The 13666-nt window shown below is 47.0% G+C and overlaps 1 protein-coding gene across 2 annotated transcripts in view; it reads right to left on the minus strand.

Annotated features, from left to right (window-relative positions):
- SPAG9 (sperm associated antigen 9) overlaps window positions 1–13666 on the minus strand; it is a 1094694-nt gene that overhangs the window by 256791 nt on the left and 824237 nt on the right. For both annotated transcript variants that reach the window (XM_069200034.1, XM_069200033.1), the window contains exon 26: window positions 11253–11366. In XM_069200034.1, coding sequence (XP_069056135.1) covers window positions 11253–11366 — 114 coding nt within the window. The remainder of the gene's footprint in view (window positions 1–11252; window positions 11367–13666) is intronic.

Here is a 13666-nt window from a genome sequence, read left to right on the forward strand (position 1 = left end):
TTTCTCAACTGCCCGACCCTTCTTTGCACAAACGTACGCCACAAAGCGTTGGTCATCCACCCGGAACTCTTTTGTGCAGTCAAGGTAGAACAATAACACTCTTTTTGGGAGCAGCCGATGCAGATGCTCCTCTTCCTTAGAGGGATGCGGTGGAGCAAAGAAGGTGGACAGGGTGATATTTTGACCCAGATGGAAAGGGATCACCACCTTGAGGAGTAAAGAGGCACGAGTTCTGAGGACTACTTTATCAGGATATATTGTGAGATACGGTGGTTTCGAGCCTGCATCCCACTCACTTCTGGGAGATGTGATTGCCACTAAGAAAGCTGTTTTGATAGTGAGCAGCCAGAGAGGACAGTTATAGAGGCTCAAAAGGAGCACACATTAGAAAAGTGAGTACTAAATTAAGGTCTCACTGGGGCATCACAAAAGGCACAGGTGGAAATATATGTACAAGTCCTTTTAAGAATTTCTGTCCAATGGAAGCCTTAAAGATGGTTGATCGGGCAAGCGAAGAAAAGCCGATAAGGCAGCAAGATAGCCCTTAAGAGTCCCTAAGGAGGAACCCTGTTGGGCGAGTGACAGAATGAACAGAAGGATATTAGAAAGAGGAGAAGAAAGAGGATCAATAGACCTCTCTGTACAATATGAAACAAAACGTTTCCACCAGAAGGTGTAAATCGACTTAGTAGAAGAACGCCTGGCTGCCAGAATGACACCACAGTCCTCGGGAGGGAGGTCATAAACCATCAACTGTCGCAGCTCAATCTCCATGCATGAAGCCGCATAGTTGACAGGTTCAGGTGGAGAACCCTTCCCTGCTGCTGAGACAGAAGATCCTCCCAAAGAGCCAACCTGATTGGAGGACTGATGCTCATTTTGAGAAGCTGTGGATTCCAGCCTCCTCGTGCCCAATCCAGAGCCACTAGAATTACTTTGGCTCGGTTGTTCTTGATTTTCTTGAGAACTCTGGGCAGGAGTGGTATGGGCCGAAAGGTGTAAAGGAGGCCTGAACTCCACTTGAGACAGAGCGTTGTCTAGCGATAGCCCCCTTGGAAACTCCAACGCACAATACTGTTGACACTGCGTGTTCTCTGCTGAGGCGAACAGATCTCACCAAGGCTCCCCCCACTGCTGAAAGAGTCATTGAGCCACCTCTGTATGGAGATACCACTTGTGATCCACTAAGTATCGCCAGCCGAGTTTGTCCGCCCTGGCGTTCAGAGAACCTGCCAGGTATTGAACCACCAGAGTTATGCCCTGCTGTTCCAGCCATGTCCAGAGATGCAGAGCCTCTTGACAAAGGGGCCACGACCCCACACCGCCCTGTTTGTTGCAGTACCAGATCACAGTAGTGTTGTCCGTGAACATCTGCACTACCTTCCCTTTCACAACAGGAAGAAATGCTTTTGATGCTAGTGGGATCGCCTGAAGCTCCAACAAGTTGATATGGAGCCCAGAGTCCGCCGGAGACCAGCGACCCCTGATCTCCACCTCTCCCAGATGGCCACCCCATCCCAGAAGTGATGCACCTGTCTCTACTGTGAGATCTGGTTGGAGAAGGGAGAGGACCCAATCGCAATTCACTAACCACCACTGCAGATCCTTTTCAGTTCCCTCCCAGATCTGAACCATGTAGGTAAGATTTCCATGATTCTGTGCCCATTGGAACTTCAGGTCTCACTGCAGAGCCCTCATATGCCATCTAGCTTGACGAATAGGATGCAGGAAGCCATGTGTCCCAACAGCCTCAGAGTCTGTCTCACTGAAATCCAGAATAGAGGCCGAAACATCGGTATCACAACCTGAATATCCCGGACTCGCTGCTCGGGAGGATAGGCCCGATACTGCACTGTGTGCAGAACAGCTCCGATGAAAGTGAGCTTCTGAGAGGGAGTCAAGTGTGACTTTGGCACATTTATAGTGAACTCCAGCGAATGCAGGAGGTTCACCATAGTCTGGAGATGGGTGACTAGAGCCATGGGTGTCGGAGCCTTCAATAGCCAATCGGCTGGGAAGGTGAAGAGTGAAATCCCTAACCTGCGAAGATGAGCTGCCACCACCGCCATCACTTTGGTGAACACCCAAGGGGCACTGGTGAGACCGAAGGGGAGCAAGGTAAACTGAAATTGCTCGTGGCCCACCTTGAACCGGGAGTAACGCCTGTGGGTGAGCAGGATGGGGATGTGAAAATACGCATCCTGCAAGTCCAATGCTACCATCCGGTCTCCTTGGTCTAGGGCAGACAAGACCTGAGCAAGAGTGAGCATCCTGAATTTCTCCTTATTGAGGAAGAGATTGATGTCCCTTAAATCCAGGATAGGGCAAAGGCCCTTGTTCTTTTGGGAATCAGAAAGTAGCAGGAATAACAACCAATACCTACTTCTGACATCGGGACCCTTTCTATAGCTCCCTTGGCCAAGAGAGCTGTAACTTCCTCGAGGAGCAAAACCAAATGTTCCTCCATCAGCCTTTCTTTTATCGTGGGATAGAAGGAGGGAAAGACCGGAAGGGAAGGGAAGGGAATAGCCCTTCCGTGTGATCTGTGTAGGAAAATACCACTCATCGCATGGTTACCCCCTCACTTTTTGCCTTTTGTTGATGGTAGTCATGGTTGACTAACCAGGCCCCAGAACCAGTGTTCTTTCCCTAAAACTGTACCTTTGTCTCGACCATTGGCAAAGCCCAGGCACACAGATTAGTCCCTTATAAAAGGTACCCCGGTACCAAGGGCCCTGTGGCCAGGGAAAGTCTCTAAGGGCTGCAGCATGTATTATGCCACCCAGGTGACCCCTCACTCACCACATGCACACTGTCTCACAGCTTGTATGTGCTGGTGGGGAGAAAATGACTAAGTTGACATAGCACTCCTCTTAGAGTGCAGTGCCCACAACTCACTGCCTGTGGCATTGGTAAGTCACCCCTCCAGCAGGCCTGATAGCCCTAAGACAGGGCGCACTATACCACAGGTGAGGGCACAGCTGCATGAGCACTATGCCCCTACAGTGTCTAAGCCGATCCTTAGACATTGTAAGTGCAGGGTAGCCATAAAGAGTATATGGTCTTGGAGTTTGTCAAACACCAACTCCACAGTTCCATAATGGCTACACTGAATACTGGGAAGTTTGGTATCAAATTTCTCAGCACAATAAATCCACACTGATGCCAGCGTGGGATTTATTGAAAAATGAGAGGGCATCACAGAGGTGCCCCCTGTATGTTAGCCCAACTGCTAGTGCAAGGCTGACCGGTCTGTGCCAGCCTGCCACTTCCAGACGAGTTTCTGACCACATGGGGTGAGTGCCATTGTGCACTCTGTGGTCAGAAACAAAGCCTGTCCTGGGTGGAGGTGTTTCACACCTCCCCTTGGAGGAGCTGTAACACCTGGCGGTGAGCCTCAGAGGCTCAAGCCTGGTGCTACAGCGTCCCAGGGCACTCCAGCTAGCGGAGATGCTCGCCCCTGGACGAGCCCCCACTTTTGGTGGCAAGTCAGGAGGAGATATTGAGAAAAACAAGGAGTCACCCTACAGCGAGGACAGCCCTAAGGTGTCTTGAGCCTAGGTGACGACTGCCTTAGGAAATCCTCCATCTTACTTTGGAGGATTTCCCCAACAAGATTAGGGATGTGTCCCCCTCCCCACAGGGAGGTGGCACCAAGAGGGTGTAGCCACCCTCAAGGACAGTAGCCATTGACTACTGCCCCCCCCAGACCTAAACACACCCCTAAATTGAGTATTTAGGGGCAACCCTGAACCCAGGAAACCAGATTCCTGATGACCTGCAATAAGAGGAAGGACTGCTGACCTGAAAGCCCGACAGAGACGACACCTGACTTGGCCCCAGCCCTACCGGCCTGTCTCCAGACTCAAAGAACCTGCACAGCAGGACCAATGACCTCTGAGGATTTAGCGGTCTGCCCTGCAACCAAAGGACCAAGGAACTCCTGTGGACAGCGGCTCTGTCAAACGACAACAAAGAAACCATCTTTAAAGGGACTCCAGCCTCACTCCAGAAGCGTGAGTCCTCAACACTCTGCAATCGATGCCCCCGGCTCGTGTCCAGAAGAACCAATACTGCAGAGAAGACCCCCAGGTGACTCCAACGACGTGGACACCCTGAGATGACCTCCTTGCACCCCCACAGCGACGCCTGCAGAGAGAAACCAGAGGCTCCCCCTGACCGTGACTGCCCGGTAGCAAAGGAACCAGACTCCTGGAAGAAGCACTGCACCCACAGCCCCCAGGCACAAGAGAAACCAACTACTGGTGCAGGAGTGACCAGCAGGCGGCCCTCATCCTTGCCCAGTCAGTGGCTGGCCTGAAAAGCCCCCCCAGTGCCCTGCCTGCATCACCAGAGTGCCCCCAGGTCTCTCCATTGATTTCGACCTAAAACCCGACACCTACTTCACACACTGCACCCGGCCGTCCCTGTGCTGCTGAGGGTGTATTTTGTGTGCCTGTTTGTGACCCCCGCCCCAGTGCTCTACAAAACACCCCTGGTCTGCTCCCCGAGGATGCAGGTACTTACCTGCTAGCAGACTGGAACCGGAGCACCCCTAGTCTCCATAGGTGCCTATGTTATTTGGGCCCTACTTTGACCTCTGCACCTGACCGGCCCTGTGTTGCTGGTGCTGGGTGTTGACCTGAACCCCAACGGTCGGCTGCCTATGCCCCGGAGACTGAACTTATAAGTGAGTTACTAACCTGAAAAACTAACCATTACTTACCTCCCCCAGGAACTATTGGTTTTGCACTGTCCACTTTTAAAATAGCTTATTGCCATTTTGGCAAAAACTGTGTACATTACTGTTTTAATCCAAAGTTCCATACTTACTTATGATAATTACCTTACCATTTATGTACTTACTTAAGTTCTGAAACTTGTAGTTCAAAAATAAATTAAGAAAGGAATGTTTTTCTATATAAAACACCTATTAGCCTGGAGTTAAGTCTTTGAGTGAGTGCTCTCATTTATTGCCAATGTGTGTACAATAAATGCTTAACACTACCCTCTGATAAGCCTTCTGCTCGACCACACTACCACAAAATAGAGCATTAGTATTATCTAATTTTGCCACTATCAACCTCGAAGGGGAACCCTTGGACTTTGTGCACACTATCTCTCACTTTGAGATAGTATATACAGAGGCACCTTCCTACACTGGTGGATCAGCGGTGGGATCTAAGACTTTGCATTTGCTGGACTACTCAGCCAATACCTGATCACATGACAAAATTCAAAAACTTGTCAATAGAAACTGATTTTTGAATTTTTTTACTATTTTTCTAAACTTTTGAAAGTCCTGCTAGGGCCTTGTGTAAGTCCCTGTTAGCATTTCTTTTTAAGTTTAAAAGTTGTAAAAGTTAGGATTTAAGTACTAGAAGTAGTTTTTAGTTTCTTAAAAGTAATCCCAACTTTTATAGTCATAATGAGTCAAACAGATGAGATAGGGATGGGACTCAACCTCACCCCTTACCTGCATCTAAGGATGTCAGAGTTAAGGTCTTTCTGTAAAATAAAACAGATAAAAACTGTGTCCAACCCTGCCAAGGCAAAGCTCCAGGAGCTATTAGCAGAATTTACAGTGGACCACCCCTATGATATGGAGGATCCTCCTTCAGATGGGGAAATTAGTAAACAGGAGGATGAACTCACCCCTCCTGTCCTAATTAGGGAGAACAGGGCTCCTAGAACCCTGTCTCCACAAATCATAGTCAGAGAACCTGGTTCTTCCACAGGGGAGACCAGTACCTCTATAAGCATTGAGGGCAGCCTTAATGAAGAGGACATAATTTTAGCAAGGATGGCTAAGAGGTGGCTTTGGAGAAGCAGCTCCTAGCCCTAGGAAGGGAAATAAAAGAAATGGGTCTAACTCCCATAAATGGTGGAAGCAACTTAAATAGGGTCAGAGAGAATACTGACATCCTAAAAATCCCCAAAGGGATTGCAACTAAATATGAAGAAGGTGATGACAACACCAAATGGTTTGTAGCTTTTGACAGGGCTTGTTCAACCAGAAAAGTAAGCAGATCTCACTGGGGAGCTCTCCTTTGGGAAATGTTCACTAGAAAGTGTAGGGATAGACTCCTCACACTCTCTGGCAAAGATGCAGAATCCTACAACCTCATGAAGGCTACCCTGATTGAGGGCTTTGGATTCTCAAATGAGGAGTACAGGATTAGGTTCAAGGGGGCTCACAAATCCTCGAGCCAAACCTGGGTTGATTTTGTTGACTTCTCAGTCAAAACACTACATGGCTGTATAACTGGCAGTGGTAAAAGTGATAATGATGGGCTGTATAATTTATTTATGAAAGAACAGCTGATAAATAATTGCTTCAATGACAAACTGCATCACTATCTGGTAGACCTAGGTCCTATTTCTTCCCAAGAATTGGGAAAGAAGGCAGACAACCAGGTCAAGACTAGGGTGAGCAAAAGAAAGGGGTCACAAAGCCACCCCAGGGGAAAGGGGGTGAGACATCCAAGGACAAAAACAGAGTCTTCTGCAGGGCCCCAAAAACCTGCTCAGGAGGGTGGGTCCCGAGCCTCTTCACAGTCCACAAATGAGTATAAGGGTAAAAACTTTGATCCCAAGAAGGCCTGGTGTCACAACTGTAGACAGCATGGACAGCAAACTGGAGACAAGGCCTGTCCCAATAAAAGTCCCACAACTACTACTCCAGTTAACACTGGAATAGCCAGTCTCCAGGTGAGATCAACAGATTGTCCAGAGCAAATCAGGGTTCACACTGAAGCTACTTTAGTCTCAGAGGGTGTGGTGGATTTAGCCACACTTGCTGCCTGGCCGCCTAACATGCAAAAATACAGGCAGCAGCTCTGGATAAATGGGAATAAGGTAGAAGCCCTGGGGATATAGGTGCCAGTGTCACCATAGTGACAGACAAACTGGTTTCCCCAGGACAGTACCTGGCTGGACAGACATATCCAGTCACAAATGTTGACAGTGAAACTAAAGTCTATCCCATGGCAATGGTAACTTAAGAATGGGGAGGGGTTACTGGCCTGAAACAGGCGGTAGTCTCCTCTGCAATTCCAGTAGAGTGTCTGCTAGGGGATAATCTGGAGTCCTCAGCATGGGCTGAGATACAGCTCAAAACCCATGCAGCCATGCTGGGCATCCCTGAACTGGTGTGTGTCAAAACGAGGACACAATGCAGAGCATATGTTGCAGGTTCTTTGAATCTGGAGACAGGCCGGTAGGGCTGGGGCCAAAGCAGTTGTCGTCTTCCTTCTTATCTGTGGGGTTTTCAGGCCAGCAGTCCTCCTTCTTGTTAGGTCATCAGGAATCTGCAATCCTGGGTTCAGGGTCGCCCCTAAATACTCAATTTAGGAGTGTGTTAGGGTCACAGGGCAGTAGCCAATGGCTACTTTCCTTGAGGGTGACTACACCCTCCTTGAGCTCCTTCCCTTTGAGGAAGGGAGCACATCCCTATACCTATTGGGCTAAATCCTCCAGAACAAGATGGAGGATTTTCCAAGGAGGTGGTCCCTTCAGCTCTGGTCACCTTAGGGGTGAACCTGGCTGAGGGGGGGTGACTCCTCCTTGTTTTTCTCATTATCTCCCTGGACTTCCTGCCAAAAGTGGGGCCTTGGGAACATTGGTGCTGGGGCCTGGTTAGCAAGGTCCCAGCACGCTTCTCAGTCAAGTCAGCATCAATATCAGGCAAAACGTGCGGAGGGAGAATGCAACTGCAACAAGGAGTCATTTTCCTGCAGTAGGCATATCTAGGTCCTAAATGGAAGTAGATTACTGGGCAGAAAAAGAGGGATGCATGGATTTGACAATCTCGGTGTACTCCTTGGTCTTCTCCAGCACCTCATCAGCTTGGGGACCAAAGAGGTCCACTCCATAGATTTGAAGGTTGAGGGGATGCTGCTGTACCTCCCGTTTAAAGCCAGAGATGCAGCTATGACCACTACATCAGGAACACAAGAATAGTTGGAGTTGGCTCTGGCCTTGGACACTACGTCCTCTCCCTTCTTTGTCAAGTCTTCAGGAAGGTGCTCCAGCATCTCTTTCCACTGGGACATGTCATAGTGGGTGAAGCACCTGACAATGTCCACTATATGCTAGTTGGTAACCACCCTTATAATCACCCTCTTGCAGCATCTCATTGGTGTCCTCGTCAAGTGGAGGGACATCACCTCAAGCCTGAATGGTCCTGTGGGTGGTCTGAACCACTAGGGAATCCGGGGACCTTGCCCTTGATGTAAACAAGAAAGAGGATTCAAACATGACCTAGAGAACCGAGAGGAAGTGTACTGTTCACTCTGACTTGGGAGAGCATCTCTATTAGGATGCCCTCTTCCTTGGGAAGGACTTGCATGTTCACCTTGAAGAAAGCAGCAGCCCATTGGATGACTTCATGGTAGGCCATGGTACTGTCTGTGTGAATGCCCTGGTGGGATAGTATTACAGGTGTGGGTCGCCTGGGGGGTTGACCCAGTGGTTGTCCCACGAGTAATCTAGAGGTTCCATATCTAAGGGCTGGATATAAGGATTAGTAGGATCACAGGGACTACCTGGATAAGAAAAGGTGTGAAGGGACCCCTCAGGAGACTCTAGCAAAGGCAAGGGGTAGTGTCTGTGAGCATGATGAGAATGATGGAGGGTATTGAGGTTGAGTGGTGATTGTTGTGGCAGCAAAGGTGGAACAGAGAGGAGAGGACTAGTGCCCTGTCGCTATATCTCTCTGGTGCCAGTTCCAAGGGGGCCTCAGAGATCGGTTTCTTCCTTGAAGGCAAGCCTGCTTTTGCAATGCACAGACCCTGTTTGCTTCACTGAGGTTTTCCCAGTGACAAGATGGATGAAGGCATTTCTACCTGGCATTGAGCTGCTCTTGGAGCCTCTGCAGGATGTGCAACTTTGATTCATCTGCCAATGATGAGGGGTCTTTAGTGTCAACAAGGAACTCAACTCTAGCTTTGAGTGCATGCAAGGCTATGGAGCAACCCTGGGCGGCTTGAAGGCTTTCTTCAGACCTGAAGCTTTCGGTCTGTGCCAACCAGAGCCTGAAGGTGACAGAGGCCCCAAGGAATGCAAGTTTCTTGTGTCTTGTGTCTATGCTTGAGGTTAAAAGCCAGACTTCAGTGGGAAAGGTACTCTGCCTTGGTATGGAATTAGTTAGGCCGTGGATAAATGTCATAGCCAAGTGGCGTACTTATGAACCAGGGCTTGGTCTCTGTTCAAGGGCCATTAGTCTTTGGTGCTACCTTGACCTCCTCCTCCTCCTCCTCTGCATGCTTGAGGAAACTGACACTGGTGTGGATATGACCTGGGCTGCAGGGATTCTATATGGGCAGACTTCTACAACTCTGAAGGGTTATTGCTTGCTACAGATGTTGGGGTCTCAGAGTAAGACTGTTGGTTCACCTTGTAATGTGCCCAAAGCCTCTCTCTTCGGTACCTTATGAAGTGGAAGTCATGGTAGAATTCCCAAGAGGCTTTGTCATCATCTGGAAAAAGGTACAAGTTGTAGACCTCCTGACGGTACAAACACAGGTAAATGGTGTTGCACCAGAGACAGTTTTGGAAGCTTATATGTTCCATCACTCTTATGCAATCAGTGTTCTATGGTGTCATAGCCCGTCAGTTCTCAGTGGGTGTATGTTGAAGAAACACACTGGAAGATGTCAAACCCAGAATGGTTCTTCCAAATTTTCTATGTCAAATCTAACAGCTACAGCCTGAAGAAACATGTAATCGGTCCTCATGTGTGCTGTCAAATAAGGGAATAACCATAATACCACTGGACAGTCTAAAGACGTTTTTTCTTTTTTTTTTTTTTTAAAGAAACACAACCTGCAGGTGTCTGCAGGTGTCTGCAACACTGGATGATAGGATTATGCCGAGCATGTATATCTACAACCTCACATGCTGCAAACACAAATATTCCTACAATGACAAGGTTAGGTGGAGCACAATAACCTCCTAGGCTCTCATCAGGCTGGGATTTATCCAGGAAGAAGTACATAATTGGTGGTGAATTAAGTCCACAAAGGCCTGTGAAGAGTGACTAATGCCAGAAATCCAGGGGCTCTTTTTCTCCTACACCCATTGGCAGCCTTTGATACTACTGGGCATTCTTGACACCAGAGTGACAGAAATTTGAATGAATGTTATAGTAATGTCTTGACTGAAAATGTTCTTGATGATAGCCAACAAACAGTACCTTTTCCTCCCAACTTAGAAAAATAGATGGTAGTATCCTGCCGGGATCAACCTAATACTTCTTTTTTTTTTCAACATATGTATGCATACTTGAATAGACCTAATGATGGCAACACATTTTTTAAGTGTGGCAATGAAGCTCACTTTATTTTTACCGTTTTTTGCCTCATTTAAGATCAAATAGTAAAATATATTAGTTTGACCAGTGGAACTACCTGAAACTCAGCCGAATTAAAATGGAGCTGCTCCTGACGTCCTGAAAGGGAACTGCAAATTATCTTTGGCCTTCTATCATGGGCCCTCCTTCTCCTCTCTTCTAGGATGCAGAATTTAGGCACTTATGTTGATTCGAACTTGGGACAGGCAACACAGTATTCAAAAATCACATTTCTTTCAATTTAAAAAACTTTGCACCACTCCTTTTCTAGAGAAGGACTTCATAATTCATATGGTCAATGCATTGCTCAACTAGGCAACTACATTAAGATCAAAAATGTCTTTTACAGCTATCTATGTCTTGCACAACATACAGGGTACAGCTTTCTCTATAGATGCTGCCAGACCTTGGAACATCCTTCCTTTTAATCTTCAAAGTCAATCCATTCTGACTATTTAAAAAGAAATCACATAAAACATGCCTATTTAACCAGTAATTTTAATCATATTGCCTTTGCAGTTATTTAGTGCCAAGAAACCTCTGGTTACAATTCAATTTATAAATAGCGATAAGTGCTCTTCACAATCCTAAAATTCAATTTTTTCTGATTCTGTGAATCAGGATGTGGAAATAAGACACACAAATACATTTCTGTGCTCCAAATCTGCAGTAATATTTATAAAATTGTTTAGAAATTGTGATGTATTGCTTGCGCTTAAATAAGAAGATTGTACATACCGTAATAAACTCAACACAAAAAAGCATAGTCGTTGAGATCTGAAAAATACCAATGCTGTCGGATACGCTTAAAAATAAATAACAGTTATGTATGCTGGGCAAGCTGTAAGAAAGCAACAATTACATCAGATTTTTTTAAAGCACTGATTTAAACTGTACTTACTTTCAGTCAATGGAATAGATATGATGACACCGTTTCCTGTCCCAACCCACAGACGATTACAGGACACCATAAGTGCTGTGATTCTTACAAAAGAGAATCCCAATTTCCCAGTTCCTAAAACAGAGCATACAGATTATATGTATTTTTTGTGTTCAAAATATTTTATTTACCAAAGGAAATTTATGTAACGAAATTAATAGTAAAAATAATACTAGTAATAACAATAGTAGTAATAATAATAATAAAAGAATTACATATAATCATAAGAAGAAATAGTGGGAAAGTCAGCAAATATTCTGTTCCAACAAGGGTGAGAGTCCATTGTGCATTCAATGGAAAACGATTCTCTTTAGTTATTTAATGTCCTAAAGAAGGAACTGCTGAAACTGGCAAGTACAATAGGATGCATGAACTCTAAATTATGTTGTATACATTGTCTGTTAATCGGTTGATGCCTTACTTAAGTTCCTAGGGGAACAGGGACGTGCGGCATTGGCAATATGGATGTAGAATAGAAAGAAAACAAAAAAGGGGCAGAAGGAAATAAAGAGGAAGATGAGCCAGATGCGAGGTCACTGGCGAGTATTCAAGCAGGTTGGAAGTTAGTGTGGTTGGATATGGAGTCTTTGGTTGAGTTTGCTAAGGTTTTGAAAGATTTGGCTGAGCGATTGTTTGTACCTGGAGATCTGCTATTAGGGGTGCTACCTCTACTGGAGACAGAGGAATTGTTTTTAGGTATGTGGTGATTCTTTTGGTAGCAGATGATGTTATAGTATAGAGGCATCCATAAAACAGTTTCATACTGTAGGACATTTAACCATTTTGACGTGGTCCCCCCTACTTTTTGCTACTGGTACTGAGGTTTTTTTCTAATGAGGTGCACTGGGTTCCTGCTAATCAGGCCCCTGTGCCAGTGCTTCTTCCCCAAAACAGGTCAAATGGGGTAAAATGGGCACACTCTACTACCTGTGTATGTCCCTAGTAAATGGAACCCCTGATGCCGAGGGCCTAGGTAGAGGAGACGGTCCTTAAGGGCTGCAGCACAGATTGTACCACCCTCAGGGACCCCTCTAAAAACGAGAAACTCACACCTGCCATTGCAGTCTGCATGACCTGGTGCGAACCAGGAGAAAACAAAGCATGGCTCACCCTTGGTGTGCCATTTCCCTATCACTGCAGCTAAGTACATGCAAGTCACCTCTAAGACGGTCTTAAGAGCCCTAAGGCAGAGTGCAGTACACTTTAGGGTATGTGCTGGACAGTTATAAACACGAGTGACTCAGACACATAATAGCTTCACCGAACCCTATGGTGTTCGGTATCAAACACCTTGTCTTAATAAATCAAAGCTGATGTCAGCCTCAGATTTATTTGGATGTGCACCCAGAGGACACCTTATAGGTGCCCCACTGAAACTCACCAGTCTCTTGGGTGTGCTGACTGACTAGTTTTGTCCAGTCTGCCACCACCAGACACGTTTCTGACCCCCTGGAGGTGAGATCCTGCACTCTCAGAGGGCAGAAACAATGCCTGCTCTGGAGAGGGGTGTTACCACCCACTCCAGCAGGATTGCTAGCAGATCTGCATACCAAAGCCAGTATCTTCAAAGAACCTGCTGCCTTTGGTATGCACACCTTATGGTTTACCCACTCCTCGGTGTAGCCACCCCCTGCACTAGGACAGGCAGGAAAATTAACTAGTCAGTAGGCGTGTCCCACCCCTAAGGTGGGCTACTTGAGGTGGAAACTTGAAGAAAGGTTTCAGCGTCTTGGTTTTGGTCGGAACTGGGCCTTCTGAGATAGGAATATGCCCACTCCCCAATGCAAGTGGTCATAATTGGGTGCATACAACTCCAAGGGTAAGTAGCCCATAGAATACTACTCTACACTCCTCTAACATGCCCCTAAATTTAGTACTAAGCGACTCCTGATACCAGAAGCCAGATTCATCAGACAAGAAGAAAAAGGGGACACCTAAGAAAGAGCAAGAACTGCGGAGGCCTAGTAAACCTTTGGTGTAAAATCCTGCCTGCTTACCTGCTGCCATTCCGATAATTGCGACACCATGACTTGTTCAGCAGCTATGGGGATTCCAAAAGCTTGAGGATCTCCAGCACTTCTCCAGCCTGTTAGCATCTCCCTGGGAGTGGAGGAGCCAAATCCCTGCAGCGTGCAGGTACTAGCCGCAAAACCCAGTCAAATGGCCTGCTGACTCACCAGGTCCACCGTTGCAGCAGTTATCCTGGAGGAGGTCCTCCTGCTCCAAGAAGCCAGTCCTGTCTCCCTTCCAAGTGAGAAGATCCAGGGATCCACCAGAGCCAAGTTGCACCAACGTCTGGGGTACTGGACCCCTTGCACCAACCAAGGCTTGTTGAAGCCCAGTGAAACAAAAGCCCACCCTGGACTCAGGGAACC

This window comes from Pleurodeles waltl, chromosome 7 (genome assembly GCF_031143425.1).
Source record: "Pleurodeles waltl isolate 20211129_DDA chromosome 7, aPleWal1.hap1.20221129, whole genome shotgun sequence".
NCBI lineage: Eukaryota > Metazoa > Chordata > Amphibia > Caudata > Salamandridae > Pleurodeles > Pleurodeles waltl.